The sequence below is a fragment of the Thamnophis elegans genome, chromosome 14 (assembly GCF_009769535.1).
Source record: "Thamnophis elegans isolate rThaEle1 chromosome 14, rThaEle1.pri, whole genome shotgun sequence".
NCBI lineage: Eukaryota > Metazoa > Chordata > Lepidosauria > Squamata > Colubridae > Thamnophis > Thamnophis elegans.
In genome coordinates this window covers 22,584,399-22,610,249 of record NC_045554.1, presented here as the reverse complement: position 1 = coordinate 22,610,249, position 25,851 = coordinate 22,584,399, and the positions used below count along the sequence as shown (strand labels likewise).

General features: G+C 41.0%; 1 protein-coding gene across 1 annotated transcript in view; it reads right to left on the bottom strand.

Annotated features, from left to right (window-relative positions):
* Positions 1–25,851, bottom strand: part of CNOT1 (CCR4-NOT transcription complex subunit 1) — a 138,214-nt gene that overhangs the window by 7,894 nt on the left and 104,469 nt on the right. Inside the window, 13 exon segments of the mRNA XM_032230846.1 lie at positions 310–411; positions 3,211–3,328; positions 4,872–5,035; positions 5,528–5,776; positions 8,878–9,109; positions 10,783–10,835; positions 10,838–10,870; positions 10,872–10,924; positions 10,927–10,954; positions 11,045–11,153; positions 16,385–16,527; positions 23,020–23,211; positions 23,667–23,786. Coding sequence (XP_032086737.1) covers positions 310–411; positions 3,211–3,328; positions 4,872–5,035; positions 5,528–5,776; positions 8,878–9,109; positions 10,783–10,835; positions 10,838–10,870; positions 10,872–10,924; positions 10,927–10,954; positions 11,045–11,153; positions 16,385–16,527; positions 23,020–23,211; positions 23,667–23,786 — 1,596 coding nt within the window.

Genomic DNA, 25,851 nt, shown 5'->3' with positions numbered 1-25,851 from the left:
CAGTCATAATGGAAAAATCCTAGAAATATCACTGATGACTTTACTGTAATCAACTAATTTTGTTAGAAGTGGCACTAATGAGCATTCAGATCATATGTGCATTTAAATTCCTTGGTTTCAACTAGATTTAAGAGTGTGTGTTTTAAACAACAGTAAACAAGTAATACAGCAATCTTTACATGGGAAACTGTAAGGAAAAGCATTCTGTTAACTACTTCAGTTTGTTAAAGGAATTAACTAGCCATTCTACTTTATTCTGGTCTATTCCAATTTCCCTTCTTCCCCTCTTCAAACTGTCTCCTAATTTACCTTGTACAAAATTTGCATAGGCTTGGCAAGTTCCACATTTCTCAGGAAAGGAGCCAAATATTTAAATAGGTCAATCAAAAGTTGTGCATACATGGGCCAACCCTAGAAAGAGAAAGAAAGGAATGAGAGCAATGCCATTTTTGTTAGTATGTTCCCAACACTTTCCATTTAACTCCAGTGATTAAACAACTTCTATTCAACAGCAAATCAGGAAGATTCTAAGGATCTTCAAGGTCTCAGAAACCAATATAAAAGCATACATTGGAGGGAAGTGAAACAATGAATTGGTTTGCCTGGATTGTTTTAATAAATGTTAAATTTATTTCCTACTCCGGGCAGCTTACAACAATAAAATGGAAAAAAGTAAAAAAAAAAGAAAGAGTAAACATAACAATAATAACACAATCAACAACAGACGTACAATAATAGGAAATTAAAAATATTTTTGTCAAACTTGCCCAAAGAGCTACAGTAAAGCATATCAGAAGGTCTACTTCAATGGCTATATCGAATATAGCATTGTCCTATATTGGATGAAAAACCAAGAAACTTTGCTACAGTATATTGCAAACTTCTTTCATGATCCTTTGCTAAGTCCCTGCTTCAGCATCATGTGTCAGTACAAATCGAACTAAGGCTAGAACCACAGCAGCTTTCAAAGCACAATTCTCTCATTTCAAAGCAAAGTAACTTTGATTCCTAGGAAGCCTATGCTGAGAGCAAAGGGGGGCTGTTTTCTATATTTAACTAAAGAACACTACCCTGGGGCCTAAAAGTCTCAAATTAAGGAAGACTGAGAGATGATTTTGATGGTCTTGATCTTGAAAGGTGCCAGGAATAAGGGGCCGAATGACACAGGAAGATGGTCTGATTCCCAGCATCTGGTTGAGGGAGGTTAACATACAGCCTTTATCCATTCTATCTTATTCAGGATGAAGGTTGCGACCACTTGACCACTGATTTCTTCAGTGTTGCACTTGAATGGTGCTGGGAAAGAACATGGGAAATCCCAGAACTTTTCTAATAATTTGAAACTGACAGCATGACGTGGAGGTCAATAGATAAACATAGATTCTGTGGTCTTCAAACCTTTTCCCCCACAGCTGTGTCAAGTGTTTGTGTGGCACGCTTGCACAGCAACCGCCTGGCAATGATTCGAAGAGCAGGTAGCAGTTGTGGCTAGGAAAGCCTTTATGCAGTTTATCCTCTCTTGGATTAGGAATCCCTGTGCTCAGTCACTCAGGTCATCTCACGTTTAACGATTGCAACAAACTCTACATGGGGCTACCCTAGAAGAGTACTCTACAGAGAAGCTACAGTTGGCACAAAATTCAACTTTGTGCTCAGTTCTTGGGAGCCCTTTGCCATCTTCGTTAATTTAAAGTCAATTTTAATGTTAATATTTATTATTTCAATATTTAAATGTTTTATTTTATTGATTTTGCTTTGTTGTTAGTCACGAGAAGGGCATTGTATAAATTAATAAAAGGTCAGCCAAAGGAGACTGTTTGGTGACCCAGACGGCTCAGAGCCTGGGTGTGGCTTAGGTTCACTGATCTGTATATACTGTATATGAGTGCTTCTGTGAGTTCTGGCTTCTGCTGCAAGGGTATTGTATAAATGCATAGTGCTTTATATTATTGTATATAAGCATGTTTCTTTTATACATGAATCCTACTGAATTATTTACTTGTGTGCTGGTTGAATAACTGCAAATTCTAATAAAAGGTTACAGGTATCCATTATGCATTTATCTCAATGGCATATAATCCTTCAATCAATCCAACCAGAATAGACCTTGGAGGTCTTCTAGTCCAGCTCAAGTAGAAGATCCTATATCATTTCAGACAAGTGACTGTCCAGTCTTTTCTTAAAAAATCCCCAGCATTGAAGCACCCACAACTTCTAAAGACAAGCAGTTCCACTGCTTAACTGTCCTCATGGTTAGACAGTTTCTCCTTAATTCCAGGTTGCTTCTCTCCTTGATTAGTTTCCCTCCATTGCTTCTTGTCCTGCCTCCTGGTTAATAAATTGACCCCCTTCTTTGTGGCAGTTCCTCAAATACTGGAAGATTGCTATCATGTCACTCCTAGTCCTTCTTTTCTCTAGATTGGCCAAATCCAAATCCTGCAACTAAAACTGCATGTGTTTTAGTCTCCAGGCCTTTAATCATCTTACTTGTTCTTCTTTATACTTTTTCCAATCTCAACATATTTTTTGTAATATGGTGACCAAAACTGGATGCAGTATTCCAGGTGTGGCCTTACTAAGGCTTTATAAAGTGGTACTAATACTTCACGTGATTTAGATTCTATGCCTCTCTTTATACATTGTTGTATTAGTTTTTTGCTATTTTCTTCTTTTTATGATGATTATTAAAAACAACTTGGAGGGAAAAAGAACATTCCTAGTCCACTGAACAGATAAAGATGTGCTACCGAGGGGATGAGCTGGTCCAGCCTCAAGCTGGCAGGTCTGTTGAGAAGGCCTTGTTCCTGTATAAACAGTTAATTTCTATGAATGGGCTCTATATGTACAAAACATATAGAATGAAAACATGACCAAACTTGTTTATGATTTAACTTGCTTCCATGAAGCAAAATTGAGTTTTGATATCTTAAAACAAACAAACTAAACTTCTAACCTACTTCCATATGGCAAGCTCTTCAACCTTGGGAACTTTTAAGACTTGTGGACTTCAACTCCCAGAGTTGAGAGAATTCTGGGAATTGAAGTCCACAAGTCTTAAAGTTCCCAAGATTAGAGATCTCTGTCTTATGGAAAGATAGGAAGTAATTATATTAAACATCATACAGTCATATAACCCAAATCTACAACCAAGATTCATTTTGATACTCTGCCAAAGCTTCATAAGTAAGAAAAGATAAACTACAGTCACACCTTCTGCTGTGGTGTATGTGCCAGCATCCTTGCAATAAATATCCGATGGGAGATCAGTTCTAACCAAGCATAAACAAAACCTGGAGCTTTTGTAGGTCGCAGGATGTGAAATGTATTGCTAAAATAAAAATATAGTGATCAGTGAAATATTAACCAGTTAAAAATCTGCATTATAATCTAAGATCATCATCAATAACAGCAACAAATGGAAACTATGATATAAATAGCTTTTTCTAAAAATAAAAAGCTGACTTTTATATCACATTATACCACAGAAATGTAAATATCATTAGATGAAAAGAGAAAACCAGAAATTTCAGAAATCAATTTTCATGGTCTCTGGAAAAAGGTATTTTAAAAAATTATTCCTTCTCTTGAAGACCTTATGTTCCAAATTATATCAGTATTATCAGATCACAACATATAGATTAAAATAGATACAATTTTCTTTAAAAGCATACTAAGTCATTCTCTAAGAAATGAAGTTGACTCAAAAGCAATTAAATCTACTATCTCTTTATTTAAGAGGCACTCATAATAAAAGTGCATTGAAAGGTAGTCCACAACTTATAACCCGACAGTTTCGTGACTGCTCAAAGTTACAAAGGCACTGAAAAAGGGACATGACTGGTTCTTGCACTTATGACCACTGCAGCATCTCCATGCTGAAATAATCAAAATTTAGGCATTTGACAACCGGCATGTATGTAAATTGGTTGCAGCATTCCAAGCATACATGATCGCCATTGTGACCTTCCTAGCTGGCTTCTGACAAGCAAAGTCAAAGGTTTCCCTTAATGATGAGATTCACTCAACAACTGATTCATTCAAAAACCGTGTATCAGCATTGACTTCATTTAGTAATCAGGAAAGGAAACCACTGGACTCCATTTGAATTGAAATCAAGTGTACTTTTACTAATTATAAATGAACAGTTGCAAAGCAAAGCTGGTTAATTAGGCGCGAAAGCGGATAATATCAAGTACAACTCAATGCCCTCCCCTTGTCACCCCTGTACATAGTCCAATTATAATGCACCCAGCTGTCAGGTGGGAGATAACTTCAAAAAGTCTCATCAGGATGGAATGCCGGACCGTTGGCCTTGGCGGGAAACTCCTTTCTTCCACATGCGCAGTAAGGTGGTCAGATCAGCGACTAGAAACTTTCCTCCAGCACATAATGATTCCCCTCCCAGATCCCATGCCCCCCCCCCCCCGTTTCAATGACAGCCGAAGCAGCAGCAAAGCAGAGGCTGACACCGTGGCAAAAAAATTTGTAAAATCAGGCATGAGTCACTTTAACAATGGCTTGCTTAGCAACAGAAAATCTGGTCCCGATTGTTGTAAATTGAGGACTACCAGTATTGCAACTTGTTTTAATTGCTAGGTCCATAAAACCATCTGTAATATACCAATCAGACTTGCTTTTCATATATTGCTATTTCTAGATTTCCACAAATGCTTTTACCTTTCCATTTGGTTTCTATTTGGTTAATAGAGTGGTTTGAGTAATGAATCTTTACTTACTGAGGGACAGTAAGTAAGCACAAGAGGAGCATTTGATCACCTCTGCCCATCATCTCCCCTGCTTATAAGAGACAGCCCTGTAACTCTGGCTTATTGCCACATGCTGTCTGTTTTCAGGGGCTCTTCTACACCTACCAGAAAGCTGTGAGGGTCTGAAAGTTGATAGTTTCCAGGACATGTTCAGGAGCATTTAATTCTAACAGTAACATGATGAAAATGCGGTGGTAGGGAAGTTGCTGAAATTCACTCTGACGAACATCATGATCCTGTAAAAGGACTCCCACTACTATCCCAAGAACCTGTAAATGCAAAGGAATGAATTGACTCAGCATGTGATAAAATCACTTTGAAATTTTACCTTCTACAAAGGTAGAATTAGCGAAAACCCTTATAAATAACAGTTTACGGAATATTTTATTTTTAAATGTTAAAAATATTTTATTTGGGGGAATATTTCCCCTTTATCTGGTTGTAGATATCTATGGCAAAGTGACTAAGTACTTATCCATTCTTTTATTTTTCCCTTATTTAACAGAGCACAAATTCATCTCATATTCATAAATATATTCCTTAAGTAGTCAAAACATTTACTATCTAATAGCAATCCATACAAGTATGCCAGTATTCCACAGGCTAAGGGTCAGAAACACTGAATTTCTCAACAGGTAGGTATGCAGTACCAATTTATACACTTCGTGTTTGTAACACCATGTTGTGTTAGTGGAATAATGTCAATGTTTTATAGCTCCCCACACAGCTTATCATCTGGGGAAAATAAGGACACCACTAACCTTATTAAGCAGGTTGATTTTTGTGACTGTGTTGGTAGCCTCTCCAGAGTGCTTCACCAAGAGTGCAATAAGGCGCACAAAGGCATCCAGGTTGTGATAGCACTTGGCACGGATCATAGTGGGGTTTGCAGCAGGATTGTGCTGCTGCTCAGCTTGAGCACGATAGCTGATTTCAACACACATTTCAGTGCAAAGACGGAAGAATCTTGTGATCAAGTCATCAGTTTTCAGGATTCCTTGTTGATGCATCTGTTTGGGGATGGCAATGAATTCATATTTAACAAAATGTATTTTTAATACAAAGTAGTACTGATGTTCTACAGAGCATGTTGGAAGGCCGTGAGTATAATTGGCTAATGATGGATTAAATCTCAGCATTCTGCTCACTAGGTGTCGCTGCTTTAGCAGAGTAAGGAAGATACTCAGAGATTATTCACACCCTGGTCAGTGTCTCTTTGCACTTCTACCTTCGAAGCATAACCAGCCGAACAAATAGGTTTAAAAATAGTTTTTATCCTTGGGCTTTCAGATTCTTAAAACACAACCACAATCACTTTACGCACAGGTGGAAACATATGACTGGGTTCCCCCTTCCCTAATTACTTGCATAGGCATTATTCTTTATACTATTTATGTTGTTTGTATTTTTTGTCATGGATTGCACCAGTGAGGCTAAAGTCAATTTTGTTATATACATGATGTACAATGACAATAAAGGCTATACATTAACACTTGGGGTGCATTATCGATGTCAGTTATAAAGAACCAGGCAAGCACTGTGGAGCTGTGTGCTGGCTGGGAGGCCCACAGGGTCAGTTTGCCCTGTTGGTTGAGATCCTAATGCTATACCCTCATGGGGTAAGATAAAGGAAAGGTCACTCAGACCCAAGAAAAGGTGGAAGGATCGCATCAAGGAAGGCATTGCCCTGAAGATGTCCTGGATTGACCCAAATGGAGATGGCTTTGCTGACAAGTGGACCCTGCTATAGCGTGGGGATAACACAGCCCTTATGGTCAGTCCTGCTGACAAGAGGACCATTCCCATTTCCATGAAGAGAAAGGAAGACTGACAAGCAACTTGAGCACTTCTTGTGCGCTCTAAAGTGAGGCACCATTTATAGTAAGGAATGCTCTCAAGAGACTGAAGAAACTGATATTTCATTCAGAATGAAGCATACAACATACAAACTACTTATTGACAATGACAGTATTTCAATGTCAACTTATTCAATAGCAATACCAAATTTGTTTATTCTAATGAATCTGACTCCATAAAAAGTTTTCTATTTACATTTAATGCTAAAGTATGACAGACATTGCAAACTGAATGCAAATATAATATTAATTATATATAACTGTACCATTTAAACATAAATGAGAAAAGGGAATTAAAAGTATGTGGCCAGCTATGGATTCTAAATATCCTGGAGTTATAAAGCTAAGACAACAGAAATAAATATAAATTCATTCTTAGATTGATGCATACTATAAGTCATCTTTCACAAAGCACACCTGGGATATATACATTGTAAAAAGAGCAGAAAGGTAGCTTCACTAACACTGTTGCCGTGGACTCAGTAATAAAACATTCATATTCAAATACATTTTCAGACCTGTTAAGTATAGAACTTAATTTTGTGTCACTATATCGCACAAAATATTACCTTCAGGGAATGCTAGCAAGGTGTGATACTTATCAATGCCAGCAAGTGAAACCTAGAGAGTTCATGAGCTCTACTAAAAGAAACCATCATTTCCATTAAGAAAGCATTCACTAGTCTTTTATTGTCTGAAATATTAATATTTATCTCACAGTGTTATTCTTTGAAGATGTAATATTTCAGAATAAAATCTTATTTTTTGGAGGGTTCAGGGGAAATTTCATGTAAACATGTCATAAAATCAATCTATACTGAAGCAAATTGAAAAAAAAAACCACCAAAATGTTCAAGGTCAATCAGTATAGAAGACAGGGTTTTTGCTTTACATCTCTTAGCTTATATCAATGAAGTTTTTAAAAAACACTGTTAGCTCCTTGGCAATTTTTAACTTAAATGTTCAGTTTATTCTGTTATCTCTATTCCAACTGTGAACAAGGCATACAAGTACCCCTCTTCAGACAAGGGCTCTGAGCCAATAGGTAATAGATGAGCATGAAATGACAAAGGTGGATTTAAGAGAAATCTGAAGCAGTGGATATTAAATATATTCAGGCAAGGGTGGGTCTCTCTGCAAACATGTCTAATTTGTTTCATCCAACAATACTGACAATTACTGTCAGGGATCCTTGGTATTCTCTGAGTTTGGTTGTTTTCTTGCAGACATTTCATTGCCATACTAGGTCACATCACCAGTGCTAGTAAGAAGTGGGGTTTGCTCTCAGTTGTTATTCTAGTGCAGTGATGGTGAACGTTTTCAGCACTAAGTGCCCAAACCGCATGCGCATGCCAGAGCCCTGGAAAGCTGAAGAGTAACTGGTCGGGTTTTTTGGGTTTCTGGCGCATGCATGCATGCTGGTCAGCTGGTTTTTGCATGTGCTGGAAACCCAAAGACTAGGTAGCCATTGCATGCATGCACACTGGCCAGCTGGTCTTCAGGTTTCCGGCACGCCAACGCACACAATGGCTGGCATGTATGCGTGTACTGGAAACCAGAAGAGCAGCTGGTGACAGCGCGTGTGCCCACGCATGCCATAGGTTCACGATCACAGTTCTAGTGGCTTACTCTGTCAGTGTTGGTGTGGTTGTAGAAGTTCTTTGGTGGGGCTGTTTACTGTTGGCGTGTTTGGCAGTTCCTTGGGGTATTGTTCACTTGATTATTGTCTGATTTTAATCTTGGAGTTACTCTATGCTCATCTGGGTACTGAATAATGATGTGGAAGTGTTTTGGCCCTTTTGTTATAATCCCATCAAGATCCCAAGGCAGCAGCCTACGCAAGGGTGTTGAAAGTAGCATCTTTAAGGGAAAAGGATCTGCCAGGCATTCCCAAAGTGGTCACCACAATACCTATTCAGTTATGGTTGGCAGCAAACTTTAACCAAAGCTCAGCAAACTTTGTTCTCTTTTGCTTTCTGCCTGTTTTTATTAGCATCCTGTAAAATGTTCTCTCTATTTATAACTTTACATGACTTAACTTTGTTTGCTATTTCATACATACTGTTTATTTTTTGCTCTGCATCTGATTTAAGCTTATAATTTAATGATGAAAGTAGGTAATTTTCATTCAAACTATTTAATATGGAATTTAGTACAATGATGCGACAGAATTAATATACAATTCTTTACAAGTTCCATAATCATTATGTCATAGTTTTGTTGAAAAAAAGCACCTCTCTTTCCCCAAGTTCTACCTGTCCAACAAATGCAGAGAAGGCTTTGGTGCTGTCCCTGCCAGCGGCTGCAGAATGGTAAAGATTTACCCACTCCCTCAGGAGATACTCTGCCTTCTCCCTCAGACCTGGAGGATCATCATATTCTGAGGCTTGAGAGATCCCAGAATGCATCATAAAGTTGGGACCGCCATGAGCACGATCAATCATGGCTTCATAGTTGGATCGTACCACTTCCATCAACTGTGGCAACCTGTAAATATGAAAGTGACATGGTCGGCTTCTGTACAGCTAGAGCCCATCCATAGCATACATTATTTTAACACTTGCATCTCATTTTTCCTCAACACATGCCATATACGGGTAAATCCCAAGTTACAAATGTGCCTGCCAATTACACTGGTAACCCAAGGATTTGATCATGTTAAATGAACGTGATCCCTTCCTGCTTTCCCCAATGCATTTGTTAATTGAATGTGCCGTTAAGTGCACATGAGATATCTCAGGGTGGGGAAGACTATGGAGGGCTTAGTGCTGGAACAGGCCACTTGCTTCTGAACACCCAAGGATTATCTCATGTTCTGCTTACAATCGCCCATCCCATTATCAATCACTCACTTGCCTTTCAAGGAGTTCCAGAAGAGGCTGACTGCTCCTTCTTTCTCGTGAGCTGTCTCCTCTCCAGCCTTTCTGCCATGGGATTTGCATGGCAATGTGGTTTTCTTGCTTGCCCTCGGTGCTCCAAAAGCAGAGTGATAACGAAAGAGGCAGAGTGGGGCAAGTGTGCTCTGCTCAGCTTGGTTGATGCACTGAGGTTGCCTGTGCAGGACAGCCAATCCGCTTTTAGAGCGCCAAGCAGCCTTGGTGAGTCTGAAAGAGCACTTCAGGCCTCCGTCCCCTTTGCAAAAACTTTTGGTGTGAAGAACGGAAGCCTTCGGGGCATGATCTCATGCCCTTGCAGGACTCCGTGCTCCACACTAAAAGCTTTTGCAAAGGGGATTGAAGTCTTTGGAGGGATGATCTCACACCGCTGTCTGTGCAAAAAGCTTTTGCAACAGCTACACCAGCGTCTGAGAAGATGTCAGCTTTTCTACCATATGGCCCTGACTCTGCAGATCTTCAAAAGGTAAGGAGGGAGTGATTGGTGAGGAGATGGGGATGAGCCTAGCAGGGCCAGTGCCTGTTAGGTCCATGTTTTCGGGGGCGGGGGGGGGGATAGGCAGGGGCAATGTTGCAGTCTCTCAGTGGTCAGTTGTAAGGATAACAACTACCGTGGTGCTGCAACATTCAGAACTTTGGGACTGTGTCGTAAGTACTTTTGGGAGTGATGTCATTTGAACCATTGCTAAGCGAACTGTTGTAACTCAAGGACTACCTGTATTATCCTGTTTTTTTCTTCCAAAGGAAATTGACAAATTATCTAAGTCAAATGCATGAATGATAATAACAGGTAGCTCTCAAATTATGACAATTGAGCCCAAAATTTCTGTTGCTGAGAGACATTTGTTAATTAGTAACACAGTTGTTAAGAAAATCAGGCTTCCCCATTGATTTTGCTCATCAGAAGATCACAAAAGGACCCTAGGTGCAATGTAACTGTCATAAATGTGACCAGTTGTCTGGCATCTGAATTTTGATCACGAGACTATGGCTAGAATGGTCATAAGGGTGAAAAACATAATTCACTTTTTTCAGTTCCATTTTAACTTGAATGGTCACTAAATGAACTATATAAGGTGATGACTATCTGTATTAAGTATTGTGGACAACACAGTGAGCCTAAACAGATTCCAGATCGGATAGGATAGCATTCTCTGCCATTCCTGACCCAGGAAGAACATGGGGTGGGAATGACAGAGCAGCTATTTCTGCAAACAGCCATCAGCTTCTCTGGTCACACACACACAACAAACGCCTGAGCATTACCCTTCTGGAGCATTTCCCCTGGAGTGAGCATTTATCCTCATTCAGAGTTTCAATTGGTCTGGAACAAATCTGCTTCTGTCATGTGAGCCCACACTTCTCTCATCCACCAGCAGAATCTTCACCAGCTGCATTGCAAACGCCATGCCATGTAGTTCAAGCCGTTCTCCATGGACTATAAAGAGCATAGATGCCAAAAAGAATGAGCCATTTCCATCCCAGAGCATCTGTATTGTCTTAATGAAAGCCAATGTCAACAACTCACCTGAGCCAGGTGAAGGTCGTACTGTTGCATGTTAACTAGATGGTTACGAATCAGGAGCTCCACTGCTTCTACGTTGTATTTATATTCATCTCGACACTCAATCAGACATCTGGAAAATATTGTCACTTTCTCATGTTAATTTAATTTTCTTCTAACTCTTAGCAGGCAAAGATTGATTAATCTCTGCTTCATGTCTATTCAGCTTAAGCAGACACAGGTCATGTCTTGGCTTGCGGCGAGGAGGTCAGCAAGAAGTAGTAGCAAATCAGTTCTAGCTGAGCCGTCCACAAAGGACAGAAAACAGCTAAAACAAAACCATTTGGGGTAATAATAAAACCACCACAAGCTTTACCTGCCGCACAGCAATAACTTTCAAAGCCGAGGTGGCGCAGTGGTTAAATGCAGCACTGCAGGCTACTTCAGCTGACTGCAGTTCTGTGGTTTGGCTGTTCAAATCTCACCGGCTCAGGGTTTGATTCAGTCTTCCATCCTCCCGAGGTGGGTAAATGAGGACCCGGATTGTTGTTGGAGGCAATATGCTGACTCTGTAAACCGCTTAGAGAGGGTTGAAAGCCCTATGAAGCGGTATATAAGTCTACCTGCTATTGCTATTGCTAATGTCATTTGTTGTGACTTCACAGGAAGGATTCAGAGGAAGTAAAAAAACAGAAAGATACTATAACTAACTAAATGTTTATGGAGATTCTCAGGCATCCTGGTCATGGTTGTCCCAAAGGTGCTTTTTTCAAGGCAACTGAACTGTATGGTTTTTCTTTGAAAACATTTCGCTTCTCATCCAAGAAGCTTCTTCAGCTCTGACTGGATGGTGGGGAATGGAAGGATTTATATTCTTTGCAGACAACTGGTCATTTGCATTCTTTAGTGACTTGTCAAAACCACTTGGAGGTTTATCTGTGTCGTCAGGGTCATCTATGTGGTGCAAATGGGTTTGGAGCCTTCTAGGAACTGTTGAAAGGACCGTGTTGTAGATTGGAAATAGATGATGTTGCATCCCTCCCCCTTTGTTGAGAGAGGGCTGGCAGTTCACTTTTGACAAAAATGGTCTCTTTAATCCCTCTTTCAAACCAGTGATCCTCTCTGTCCAAAACTTTTTTGTCTTCAAAAGAGTGGCCTTTGCCTTTTAAATACAGGTGGACTGCTGAATCTAGTCCTCATGTGTTTGTTTTGCTATGTTGTGCCATGCGTTTATGAAGTGGTTGTTTTGTTTCCCCAATCTACAGATCTGCACATGGCTCGCTGCATTGTACTGCATATACCACGTTGCTCAGTTTCTATCTGTTTTATCCTTGAGGTGGATAAGCTTCTGCTTTAGTGTATTCTTTGGTTTGAAAAACCTTATCATCAAAACCTTTAACATCACAGTAGTCCAAGTCTATGGCCCAACCTCTGGTGCTGAAAAGGATGAAGTTGACTGGTTCTATGAAGCCCTACAACACCTTCTAGAATTAACATCAAAAATGATGTCACCATCATGGGGGATTAGAATGCTAAAGTAGGAAGCCAAAAGATAACTGAAATAACAGGCGAATTTGGCCTTGGAGAAATGAAGCAGGGCACAGGCTGGTAGAATTTTGTCAAGAGAATATGATGGTCATAGCAAACCCTCTTTTCCAACAACCCATGAGATGATTCTATACATGGACATCACCAGACGGTCCACACAGAAATCAGATTGCCTATGTGCTCTGCAGTCAAAAATGAGAAGCTCTATACAGTCAGTAAAAACAAGATCAGGAGTTGACTGTGGCTCAGATCATGAGCTTCTTGTCACAAAATTTAGGCTTAAATTGAAGAAAGTAGAGAAAAGCACTAGGCCACTCAGATATGAACTAAATCATATCCCTGGTGAATATACAGTAGAGGTGACAAATAGATTTAAGGAATTAGATCTGATAGACAGAGTGCCTGAAGAACTATGCACAGTGGTTCGCAACATTATACAAGAGGTAGCAACTAAAACTATCCCGAAGAAAAAGAAATGCAAGAGAGCAAAATGACTGCCTGAGAAAGCTTTACAAATAGCTGAAGAAAGAAGGGAAGCAAAAGGCAAGGGAATGCAGAATTCCGGAGAATAGCTAGAAGAGATAAGAATACCTTCTTAAATGAATAGTGCAAAGAATTAGAAGAAAACAATAGAATAGGGAGGACCAGAGATTTCTTGCAGAGTTCTCTGCAAGAAAATTGGAGATATGAAGGGAAGGTTTCATGCAAAGATGGGCATGATAAAGGACCAAAATGGCAGGGACCAAGAGAGGCGGAAGAGATTAAGAAGAGGTGGCAAAATTACACAAAAGAACTGTACAAGAGTTAGCTTAACATCCCTGATAACCACAATGGGGTGGTCACTGACCTTGAGCAAGACATCCTGGAATGTGAAGTCAAATAGGCCTTAGGAAGTCTGAGCCAACAACAAAGCCAGTGGAGGTGACAGTATTCCAGCTGAGCTATTCAAAATCTTAAAAGACAATGGAGTAAAAGTGCTACACCCAATTTGCCAGTAAATTTGGAAAACTTAACAGTGGCCATAGGATAGGAAAAAGTCAGTTTACATTCCAATTCCAAAGAAGGGCAATGCCAAAGAATGTTCAAACTACTGCACCATTGCACTCATTTCACAGGAGGATCTTCAGCCAACATAACATACATGCACACTTCAAATCCAAGAATAACACTAAGGCAGAAGCTTGTCTACTCCAAGGATAAAACACCTGCATTTAAAAGACAGGCCACTCTTTTGAAGACAACGAAGTCCATATTTTGGATAGAGAGGATCGCTGGTTTGAAAAAGGGGTTAAAGAGGCCATCCGTGTCAAAATTGAACAGCCAGCCCTCTCTCAACAGAGGGGGAGGGATGCGACATCATCTATCTCCAATCTACAAAACAGTCCTTTCAACAGTTCCAAGAAGGCTCCACACCCATTTGCACCACTCAGATGACCCTGACATCACCTATCTCCAGGTGGCTTTGACAATTCACTAAAAGAATGCAAATGATCAGCTGTCTGCAAGGAGTATAAATCCTTCCATTCCCCACCATCCAGTTAGAGCTGAAGATGCTTCTTGGATGAGAAGTGAAATGTTTTCAAAGAAAATCCAGAAAATCCTGTGGCCTCTTGAAAAAATCACCTTTGGTTATAAGCAACTAAGTTTGATTTCTGTCATTTTTGTGAGATGGTATAATTCATTGTTTCTCAGATATAACCTGTTTCAATAGTCATCTCAGAATATATTAATTATACCAGAGGCATTTCTTTTATTCTTTTAAGGAGATTAGAACAATACTCACACAGCAGCACTAAGTGCACTATATAACCTTATACAGAACTAAGAGCAACATTAAGCCTGAATTCATCAGGACAACATTTGTACACTCAGCAATTACAAAAATATTTTATAGGAGGTATTCTGCAAATCCAAAGATTCAATCAAATCCAAATCTATGCAAAAGCCCCAAATAGTTACTTCGATTGGACTAAGCTTGGGAGAAAAAACCCACATTCAGAGAGCTTTCTGTCAGCCTCAGAATAAAATCCAGTTTTATACAAAACATTGGTGGGGGCGGGGGGGGGGGGGGAGAGACAGAAGACAAGGCAGTTTTGAATACATTTTGCTCAGCAGAAAAACCGAATTGTTTTTTTAGTTTTGAAATGTAACAGCATGTGTTCTATATCTACTCAGAGCTTTCTTTTGGAGACGGTTGATACTTATGCAAATCCTGCTTGGCTTACTTGATGAGAGATATTAGAGTTAAGCCAGATTTATACTGGAAAAGTACACTGATGTACAATATTCCCTCTAATTTTTTTTTCAGTGTGTGCCGAAAAGTCTAGTGTTTGAGCGGCACATTTTCATGCCTGAGATTTTTTTTTAGCCATAATTGCCATCAGAGCACATGTTGGGGAGGGGGGCAAGGAGGAAAAGGGTCCCCTTCCTCTCCCTCAGACCCCTCAGGAAGGAAGGAAGGGAAGGGGGAGCGAAAGGAAAGAAAATGGGAAAGAAGAAAAGGAAAGGAAAAGAGAAAGGAAAGGAGAAAGGAAAGAGGAAAAGAAGGAAAGGAAATGGGAAAGAAGAAAGGAAAGGAAATGGGAAAGAAGGAAAGGATGAAAAAGGGAGGGAAAGGGAAGGGAAAAGAAAAAGAGAAAGGAAAAGGAAATAAGGAAAGGAAAGGAAAAGAGAAAGGAAAGGAAAAGAGAAAGGAAAGAAAAAAGGAAAAGAAATTGAAAAGAAGGAAAGGAAAAAGGAAAGGAAAAGAGAAAGGAAATGGAAAAGAAGGAAAGAAAATGGAAAAGAAGGAAAGGAAGGAGAAAGGAAAGGAAAAAGGAAAGGAAAAAGAAAGGAAGATAGAAGGACAGAAAGGGAAAGGAAAAAGTGGAATGGATTGGTACTGCTCAAAAATCAAGTCTCAAGATCCCATGGACCCCTTTGTCTCAGGCAGTCCAACTCCACGCTGCTTCCCTCTCTCCACAAAGCGAAGGGATCACAGAAAGACTGCCGAGCCCAGAAGGGGGCTCCAGATGACGCAATGCCTGAGAAACCCTGGATGTGCAGAGAAACGCAGGCTACAACCAGCAAATCGCATTTTCCCAGGAACCAACGAAGCCGCAGAGGACTAATGGAAATTCTCCCTTCTGCAGTGTCATCGGTCTCCGGGCAGTCTTCCTTGATTTCACCAATCACCAGATGGAGGAGAGAGTTTGGTGCAGAGAGAGGAGGGAGGGAGGGGGGATATTTTCAGTCATATTTTAAGGCATTAAAAAACAATGTGCGGCAGTTTGAAACTTCTGCGTGGTGTTTTCTTGTATTGTGCGCAGCCGTGCATCTTACAGGGAACATTGCTGATGTACTTTTTAAAATGTCATAACAAAGAATTTTTAACAGTCTTATAGCCAGAGAAGCTTGTGTTTCAACGTGGGGCTTGCTTTTTTGCTTAAATTGTTCTTATTGTATCCTATAGGAATTTTAAAAGAGCGATTTTTTTAAAATTAAGTTTTCTATGGGTCAGTAATGGAATAGGAGCTTCAAACATTTTGAAGACTTATTCTACAGTAGAGAGCCTATGACACCTTTGCTCCATTTTTTGTTTGACTAAATTCAACACAGAAGGACCTTCTGACTGGACCGTTTCATCCCATATTCAAAACAACATACTTTTTCAGCTTCATGCATTTATTTTATAGAGATTGTCTTTTGAAGGTGCATGAATCCTAGTCCTGATACTTTTTCTTCTACATTGGCTTTTTTTCTGGGAAAACTATGATGTAAAAACCATGTGATGATCTTTCAAAACTCCCCCACCCCCGCGTCATGATGATGACTGACCTTGTTATCTGCTTATTACACCAGGGAGAGCCATAGGCACGGCCATCTTGCAGGGCTTTTAATACAAGCAAATGACATTCGCGGTACCGGAGGAGGAGATCTGCATCTGCACCACTGGTGGCATCTAATAATCCTTCAACCGCCTGTCAGAAGAAAAAAACATTTCTTAATGGATTTTCTGGAAGAAAAAAATTAGTTCTCTCTTCAGACTGGATTTTATATCTTTTAAGAATATAATGAAATAGTTAACAACTCACTTCTTTTATGATGCACAAGCCCCACAAAACCTATAAAGGTAAGTCTTCAACTTACAACCATTCAGTGATCATTCAAAATTACAATGGCACTGAAAAAAATGACTTATGACTGATTTTCACACTTATTATCTATGGAGCATCCCCAGAGTCACATGATCAAAATTCAGGAGCTTGGCAACTGCTATGTATTTATGACAGTTGCACTATCTCAGGGTCATGGGATCACCATTTGTAACCTCCCCAGCTGGCTTCTGACAAGTAAGGTAATATGGGAAGTCAGTATTGGTTAATGCTTAATTGCTTAATGATTCACTTAACAATTAGCATTTTGCTTAACAACTAGGGGGAAATAGGTAGTAAAATGGGGCAAAATTCACTTAACTATCTTGCCTAGCAATGAAAATTTTGGGCTCAGTTGTGGTCTTAAGTTAAAGATTATCTGCAGTAGGGTTGATTCTGTCCTGAATAGATGCAATTCACCTTCTGTTTTCAAAAAAGACAATCCCAACATTTATCTTTTTATCCAGATTTATATTTCCACAGGGATGGATGGTTCTATTCTCCCCTGCCTTGGTTAAAGCACTCTTGGAGTACCATGCCCAGTTCTGATGGGCACAATACAAAGAGGACAATGAGCAACTGGAAACAGTACCGGTAGTCCTCAACTTACAAGTTTGTTTATTGACCGTTCAAAGTTACAACAGTACTGAAAAAAGTGACTTGACCATTTTTCACGCTTACCACTGTTGCAGCATCCTCATGGTCATGTGATCAAAATTTAGACGCTTGGCAACTGACTCATATTTATAACGGTTGCAGCATTCCGGGATCATATGATCACTTTTTGAGACCAAGCAAAGCCAATGAGGAAACTTGATAAACTTTACAACTGTGTTATTAATTTAACAACTGCAGTGATTTGCTTAACAACTATGACAAGAAAGATTGAAAATGGGGCAAAACTCGCTTAACGGTATTGCTTAGCAGCAAAAGTTTGGATTCAACTGTGGTCATAAGTCAAGACCAGCTGTCTACACAGAAGACTAAGATGATGAGAGGCTTGAAAGCTCAATCCTACGAAGGACACTTAATTGGGTACATTTAGGCCAAGGGTGTCAAACTGGCGGTGTCACGTGATGTATCACAACTTTCCCCCCCTTCACTAAACCAGGTGTGGACAGCACGTGATGCATTTGGCCCACAGGCCACAAGGTTGACAGCCCTGATTTAAAGAACAAAAGGGGTGACAAAAGGATCTTTTAATGCTTAAAGGACTATCACAGGAAAGATCCGGCAAAAGCAGCTCCAAATGACCACCAAGGAAAGGGTTGAGCAGGGAGTCACTTAGCCCTGCATAAAGGTATGTTGCCAGTACCTCGGAAAGGCCTCTTGGCAGGCAGTGAAACCAGTGTCAGCAGGCCAAAATGGTTGTCTGCGAAAGTAGGGCAAGGATCTGTGGTCCACTTGCCTGTAGCTATAAGGCTTCTTATCTTTGGTTTACACTAAGATGGGATCTAGAGGCTCCCCGAAAAGATTGCCTCCCTTGAAGGGAGTTGATGCCAGATGCCATTTTCACCTCATATCGGCCTGCCAATGACAGAGCCACGAGAGGCAACGCAAAGTTACATTAAATGCTAACGTTCGCAAGGTGAACTTGGCCGCGTTGAGGGTGGCATCTGCAGAAAATTCATTGGCTGCAACCAACTTATCGTGGCGTAGTCTAGTCTCCTCTGGGAAAACCCTGGCTAATAGCTTGCTGAGCCAGAGGTCCTATTGAAGGAGGCCGCTGTAGTTGCCTTGATTTCCCATGCGGAGGCCTGGTGAGTCTTGTGGAAAGAGGTTTCAGTTTCTGCCTTTTTATCCTCCACCTTCATACCCTCTGTCAGATCAGAAGGAAGGAGAGCTGAGGAGGCCAGAGATGCTATCCAAGCATGTACCTTAGGCCATTGGAATAGCTCCTCTAGGCCCGAGCCTACTATATAGGCACGTCTGTTGCTTCTGCTAGGGGCCACAACAGAACTTGGCTGAGTCCATTGATGTTGAACCATGTCAATGAACAATTGTGGGGACGGGATTATGTCATGTTCCACAGAGGCTCAGCGAACAGACGTTCACCTGGGTCCTGTGGTTCCTTGCATGGTTCTGTGGAACAGCCTGTCACTCCCGTATTGGTTGTAGATCTGGCCTTATAAAGGAGAGATTTAAAGGGGGCTGGTCTGAACAGGCTGGTGAAGGTGTGTCTATCTGGGGCTATAACCTTGTCCTCTGACAATTCCTGGTCATCAACCTCCCCTTCTTCTACTAGTGATTGCTAAGAATGATGGCCTTGGGGAATGGAGCTTTTGCAGAGATATCAGCTCCACATCCATCTGGGCCTGATGATGGGATCAGTTCTGGCTGATTGGGAAAAAGCTGGCTTCTACATTGAAGGGCTGCCTCTACTCCTTGAACTATGGCCTCAGAAATATAATTATGCATTTATTGAGTTAGGCTAGAGCCTGGGTTCTCCCCTGAACAGAGCCCCGTTGCTGTTGGGGTGAAAGTTGCTGAGGGATCTGAAACCCTGGAACCTCTGCTAAGTCTCTACCTGCAGCTGATAAGCAAGCAAAAAGAGTGAAATCCTCTTCAAAGTAAGCTGCCTGTAACACTGGAGGCTCAGAAATGCCATCAAGAGACCAATATTGTCCCTCTCTAGGCTGAGGAGAAGGATCAGACTTTGGTGGAATAGAGATTTTTGCTTCCCCTAGTGAGGCCCTCTGTGCCTTGGTGAACTGTTTTTGGCATCGACTGGAATCCCTGTCTGAGGCAATTGGAGGCTTTTGGGATGAAAGGCCTTGAGATCTTGCACTCTTTTGAGCCCCTTTGGTGATAGATTTAGCCACTCTAGAGCTTGTCCTCCCTGAATGTCAGTCGGGAGAATAACTAGGCCAAGTATTCTTCCCTGTTGGGCGACAATCCATCATCTTTAATATAAGGCTCGCCATGTGTTAAAAAAGAAGGCCTGTCAAAGCGCAATAACTCACCATCTCCTACTGGGGAATGAGGCTTGAACTGGTCCAGCGGCTCTAAAATGCGTGCTAGATTGTTTCAAAATCCCTGGATTGTGACCAAGTTCTCTGACAGTGACTCTGGGGTAGATGCGCCTCTGTGCACTGAGAGCCACGTTGCGGTCAGGGCTGGTGCTCTTCCTGCGGCCCCCTACCTGACGTGAAAATGATGGTGGCGACTGAGCCGAAGGAGCACCTAAAGCGCGAAGCCTGACAGCCCGTTATTGACCACTTCCTGTCTGTGCCGCTGTTCCCAGGTGGTCTGGGGGCTTCTAATCTGTTCTGCTGTTCCCAGGCGGTCTAGCTGTTACAGGCAGCCTGCCGATGAGGGCTAAAATGGCAGTGGCCAAGGAGGAAGGTTTTGGCGTGAAGCCGGCAAGTCGACAGTAAGCGCTTCAACTCTTTGCTGCGGTTTGCTCCTTGGTATTAGCTGGGGCAGCAGTGCCTCGGGGGGCTTATGGAGCCGAGGTTGGTTCCTCAAGACTCAAGGGAAGCGACTTCTCATCCGACAAGAAGTTATGTGATCCCGAAGGAACACAGCGAGCCGCAAAGTGGATAAATGCCCTTTAACGCCTATTCTCTGACTTCTCAAGGTGTCTACTGAAGAACCTGAGAAATGATGGAGAAATTTCTGTATTTCTGCTCAGTTGACTAAGAGACGAATTAGTCACGTCTCTTTGGGCTCAGACTGAGTTGAGAAACTGGAAGCAGTCGAACCAAGGAGGTGTAGCCAAATTTTTTCAAACTCAGTGGGCAGATAGACAGAAGTTAACCCACGCTTGGATTCTCCAAGCAGTGCACAGAACATACAAGGACTCCTGCTTTATAATTTGGTTCAGCATTTTCATTACTTAACCATGGAAAGACCATTGGTTTACCTGAACTGCGAGAGAATCCAAGCATGGGTTAACTTTTGTCCATTTACCTTGAGACTGAGTTAGAAAAGTCTTGGCTATGCCTCCTCTGGCCGGAAGGGTGCAGTTATTTCATGGAGGCGCAGCCGATCTGAGAGATGGAAATAAGGTAAGTTATGGAAAAATGAGTTACAGGTGAGTAGCCCCAGACCCAGGACTGAAGAGCCACAAGTGTGAGGTTGGATTCTTCCAAAGTGCACACAGAAGGACCGTTCAGGTAAGCCAATGGTCTTTCTCCTGTGCACTGCTTGGAGAATCCAAGCATGGGATATGCCAAAGCAGAGAGTCTTAAGGGTGGGTACTAGAACGGTCTGCGGTCGCAGGAATGTCAATAACCCTATGTAGTACATGTTGCCCAAATGATGCCTCAGCGGAGGCAAACACATCCAGTTTATAATGTTTAATGAAGGGTGATGCAGATGACCAAGTCGCCGCCCTGCATATCTCCTTCACAGAAGCTTGTGTTGCCCAGGCAGTCGTGGTAGTTGTACTCCTGGTGGAGTGGGCCGTTATACATCTGGGTACTGGCCTAGCCTGGATTTCATAGGCCTGGGTGATGCAGGCCTTCCACCAATGCCCCATAATGCTGGATGACACCTGCCCGATGGTCGCAGGTTGAAAGGAGACAAATAACGATTCCATTTTTCAGAAGGATGCTGTACCGACGCAGAGCCCACCTCACATTGATGTGGTGCCACCTTCTCTTGCGTGGGTGGACAGGTTGCGGGCAGAAGTTCAGGAGAATAACCTCCTGTGCCCTGTGAAACCACAAGTTGATTTTGGGCAAGAAGGAGGTGTCTAGCCACAAAACAACTCTGTCAGGATGAAATATGCAGAGATTTGAGGATATTCCTTTCCTTTCTCCTTCCTTTCCTTTTCTTCTTTTCCATTTTCTTTCCTTCTTTTCCATTTCCTTTCCTTTCTCTTTTCCTTTCTCTTTTTCTTTTCCCTTCCCTTTCCCTCCCTTTTTCATCTTTTCCTTTCATTTCTCTTTTCCTTTCCTGCTCCAAACCTCTTTACAGAATCAGGTCAGAGTAGTGGAAAAAACAATCCAAAGAGCTCCACAAAGAAGACTGCATTGTTCAGAGTCGATCCCATGCTGGGAGCAACCTCAAATTTCTCACAATCTCAGAGCCATAAAAGTTGGCATGAAACCAGGGTAGCGGTTACACCAGCCTCACCGAGGACCATGTCCGCACTAGAGAGCTCAGCCCAAGTGATCGAGTATGTAACAAAAATCAAACAAAGCAAATGACGAGGAGAAGCAAGGAATATTCCTGTTTCTCTCTAAATGCGCCTGGGTAGTGGCAGACTGGGGGAAACAAGCACACTGACCCGCATCCAAGGAGTAGACAATAATTCCATAGTCACAACACAGGAAAAGATCACCAATACAAAATAAAAATATAATACCTCAAATTAAAACCTAAACCTAGTAAAAAAATTAAAACCTAAATAATATAGCTAGAGCTTAATTATTTAGGCTGGACTGAGTTAAAAAACTGCACTCTTCCAGCCAGAGGAGGTGTGGCCAAGACTTTTCTAACTCAGTCTGAAGGCAAAGGGGCAAAAGTTAACCCATGCTTGGATTCTCCAAGCAGCGCACAGGAGAATCAAGCAATTTATAAGCAGATAGTAGATAATTTCAAAAATGGACAATGTTTGCATTTATTGAGGAAAGCAACTGGCTTCACCAAAGAGGCTGGGTTTGAATTCTTTTCAACATTTTATACACTTGAGGGTAACGCTTAAGTGAGATGGCAGACAAGTTAATATTACTAGTAGTAGCACCAGCAGATGATGTGCCGGAATCTAAGGTTGTATGTAAACAAGTAAAATGTAATAAATAAATAGGCTGATTAAGTAACTTCAGTCTGACTGGTAAGCGGCTCACTGGAAAGAAAAGTCCACCAATGAAGACTCTACCGATCTACCTCTCATCTTATCTAGTCATCCATTTCACAAACTCTGGGTATCGTATAACAAGGCTAAAATGTTTAAATTAATAAATAGTAAAACAGTAATCATTACTATTACAAAAAACCCTATAAAAGACACAACTAATAAGGAAAAAAAGTGAGGAAATGTTAATTATAGGGGAGCCAACCAATAATTCCCAGGTCCTGTATTAAGACCATCCTCTCTGCTTGTAACTGTAGCCACCATGGAAATTTGACCAAGCACAACCAAAGGCAGCTAGTTTTCCAGCTTTCTTGCTAGGAAATCCTCCAATGGGAGTTCTTCTTAAGAACAGGTAGGAAGCTCAGTCTTCCCTGATTCTTCAGATAGGGACTTTGTAGGGACATATCCTTATCATCTTTTTAGAGGTGCTTGCACTCCACTATGTTTATGGAGACTCAGCAACTATTCTCTCCCCCAAAAAGTGACCATGTTTAACCTGCAGTTTATGCACATACCTTCTGTAGCAATCCAAGGGCTGCAATAGCATCTCGAGAATTACGAGCCACAACGACAGCCTCCAAAAGGCTCCGCAGAGCTTGGGTCTGGGGATTCATGGCCAAAGTGTGGGGAACAGACTGCAGGTGCTGCTCCAGCTCTGCCATGCATTTATCATAGATCTGTGCCACGTCATCAGTTGCCCAGGCTTGCTATATTGGGATGAACCAAAGATGCAGTCAGATCACTGAGGAACGATCATTTTAAATGCTTGCTTTAAAAAAAATGCCTTTGGATTAGTTTGCATCAGGAGCAGTATCTATCAGTGTCTTCAAAAATATTGTTGTTCAAATGGACACTGCTGATCTTCAAAGCCCCTTCCAACTCTTACATTCAGTGATTCTATGAAATGGATAAACATTAAGCATTTAATACAGGGGTCCCCAAACTTGGCAACTTTCAAACTTGTGGGCTTCAACTAAGACTTGTGGAACTGAAGTCCACAAGTCTTAAAGTTGCCAAGTTTGAAGGCCTTGCTTTAATAGATCATACATGATTTTTATATTTCCCTCTACTGTAGTATGTGACTTTTGAAGAATAGCACTATTCTTCAGAAGCCACTGGATAAGACCTTGAACGGCCTTTTCTGACTCGAGTGGACAGCTACCTTCATAGGCTGGGCCAGGATTCCTGTTGGTTGACTTGAATCATTTGTTGGCAGGAAACCAGGAACATTCCGTGCAAATTCTTCATATACAGCTAGCTGCTTTGGGTCCACACCACCAACCTTAAAAAACAAATAATGAATGTCAGTAAAATATTTCCACAGCTGTATTCACATCAAGATTCAAACTCCTATATTTGAGAGTGGATTTCTTAATTACTCTTGCTTGCAATTACTTCAGGAAAGGAGACTACAGTTACTGAAGAATCTACTGATAAAGATATTCAACTAAAATTTATCACTTTAAGAGCAGATCTTTCTAGTTTAGACGTTTTCCTGCTATTTTCAGGTATATTTAATGCTACTTTCACACAAATACTATAGAACTGAGCAGTTGCTTTCAGCATGATTCTACTATGACAAATGATATAGTGAATAACAACTTCCCAGCCGCACAAGGGAATGCAGAAGGTGAAGAGGCTGCTGGGACTTTCATTTCAGCAATGGCAGGAGAGCTACACTCCCAGCCCCCACAGCAGTTGAAAGAATACTCCAATAGATATGCACAACTTTTGCTTCATGGGGGTTAAAAGCAAAAAATACACCAACTTTCAAACACAACTTCTTTACAATCAACTTCTTCAACAAGTCCACAGAGGAAGAGAAAGCAAAAGATACACAGCATCAGTAGAGGCCTGCAGTTTGTATTATTGCTAGAAATCTAGCTCTGTATTACATGTATACAGTACACATCACTCACCAAGCTCAATCTGCCTGATGACAATTTCCAGGTCTTAGGCAACTAGCAGAAGAGCAGGCAAGAAAGGGATTCCACCTGGTTGGTTTTCTGCAAGCTATTAAAAACAGAATTATTCCAAAGAGTATTTGGAATATGAAGTATCTCCTCTGGTTTTGGTTCTCTATTTATATGTTAACTGCTGACTATCTGTTTTATAGGTGCATAATGAATATTTAATGTATTGTTCCGTATGGTGTCTTCATTTGTACTTATTACACTTATGATAAACATTTTATCATTATTTATTATCATACATATTATCAAGTGTCTCTTTATTGCTCCAGGAAGAACCTGAATATATATTTTTTAAAAAGTTAGGTCCTATTTGGAACAAGGCAGAGAATAACAGATTCTGCTTTGATGAATCATGGTGTCTAAAGGAAAAGTTATTGAATCTATAAGGCCCATGTTTGAATGGACACTGTGGTACAGACAAATAACTTACTTTCTAACAGTATGCTGATATCAAAAATTTCCTTCTCCATCATGAAGAGGGAAAAGCTTTCAGCTGAGCAGATTTTAATGACCAGAGAGTCACAGAAGCAGCTTTGGAGCCAGGGCCAGGGTTGGAGAAATAGAGCCCGCTGAGTGTTGGGGTCAAATCCACCTTGGCCAACTGTCTCCATAGGAGAAGAAAGAAAATGAAGACACCAAGACTGGAAATGAAAAGTTTTCATCTCTTCAAATCTCAGGGTTTACATCTTGGCATTGAGGAAGCCATAATCATCAGAGCTGCTAAGTTCAGAAGGGCATCTCAGCTATATTGCTATCCCTAAGCTCTCCACTCTCTGCTAGCTTTGGAAATGACATGAAAATCTGTGGGAGGAGATTGGACCTCAGAAATTATCCTGAAGTCGAAATTGACACTTTCAGATATCGTAAACAGCAGCAGCCCAGAACATGCTAGAACTGCCCGCAGGCAACTGCTCACAGCAGAAGTCAGACGCAGGGCAAAGCAAGGCCAGGATGGGACTTCTGCAAGTGTGGAAACAGAACATAAATTCTGTCAGGCTGATATTTCTCTATTTTTTATTCTGTTTTTTAAAATATTTTGACTGCCAAGAGTCACAAGACTGGTTTGGAGTCAGTCAGGTGGTGCCTAAAGAATATATGGTGCTTGGAATAGTTAACAAGTATAATCAATAACAAACTGTTGTGGGATGTGTGGCTCTTTAATTAATTTAAATAAATAAATTTAAAGTAATTAAAACAAGAAAAAGCAATAAGAAAAACATTATCTAAAATCAATCAGTACATCATTTAAAACAACTGAGAAGACAAAATGGCTGGATGAGAAGGATATCTGTTCCACACAAGTTCTTATTACTTCTACTGACCCTGATAACAGAGCTTTTAGTGTGTCCTTGGATGTCAGAGATAAAAAGAAAC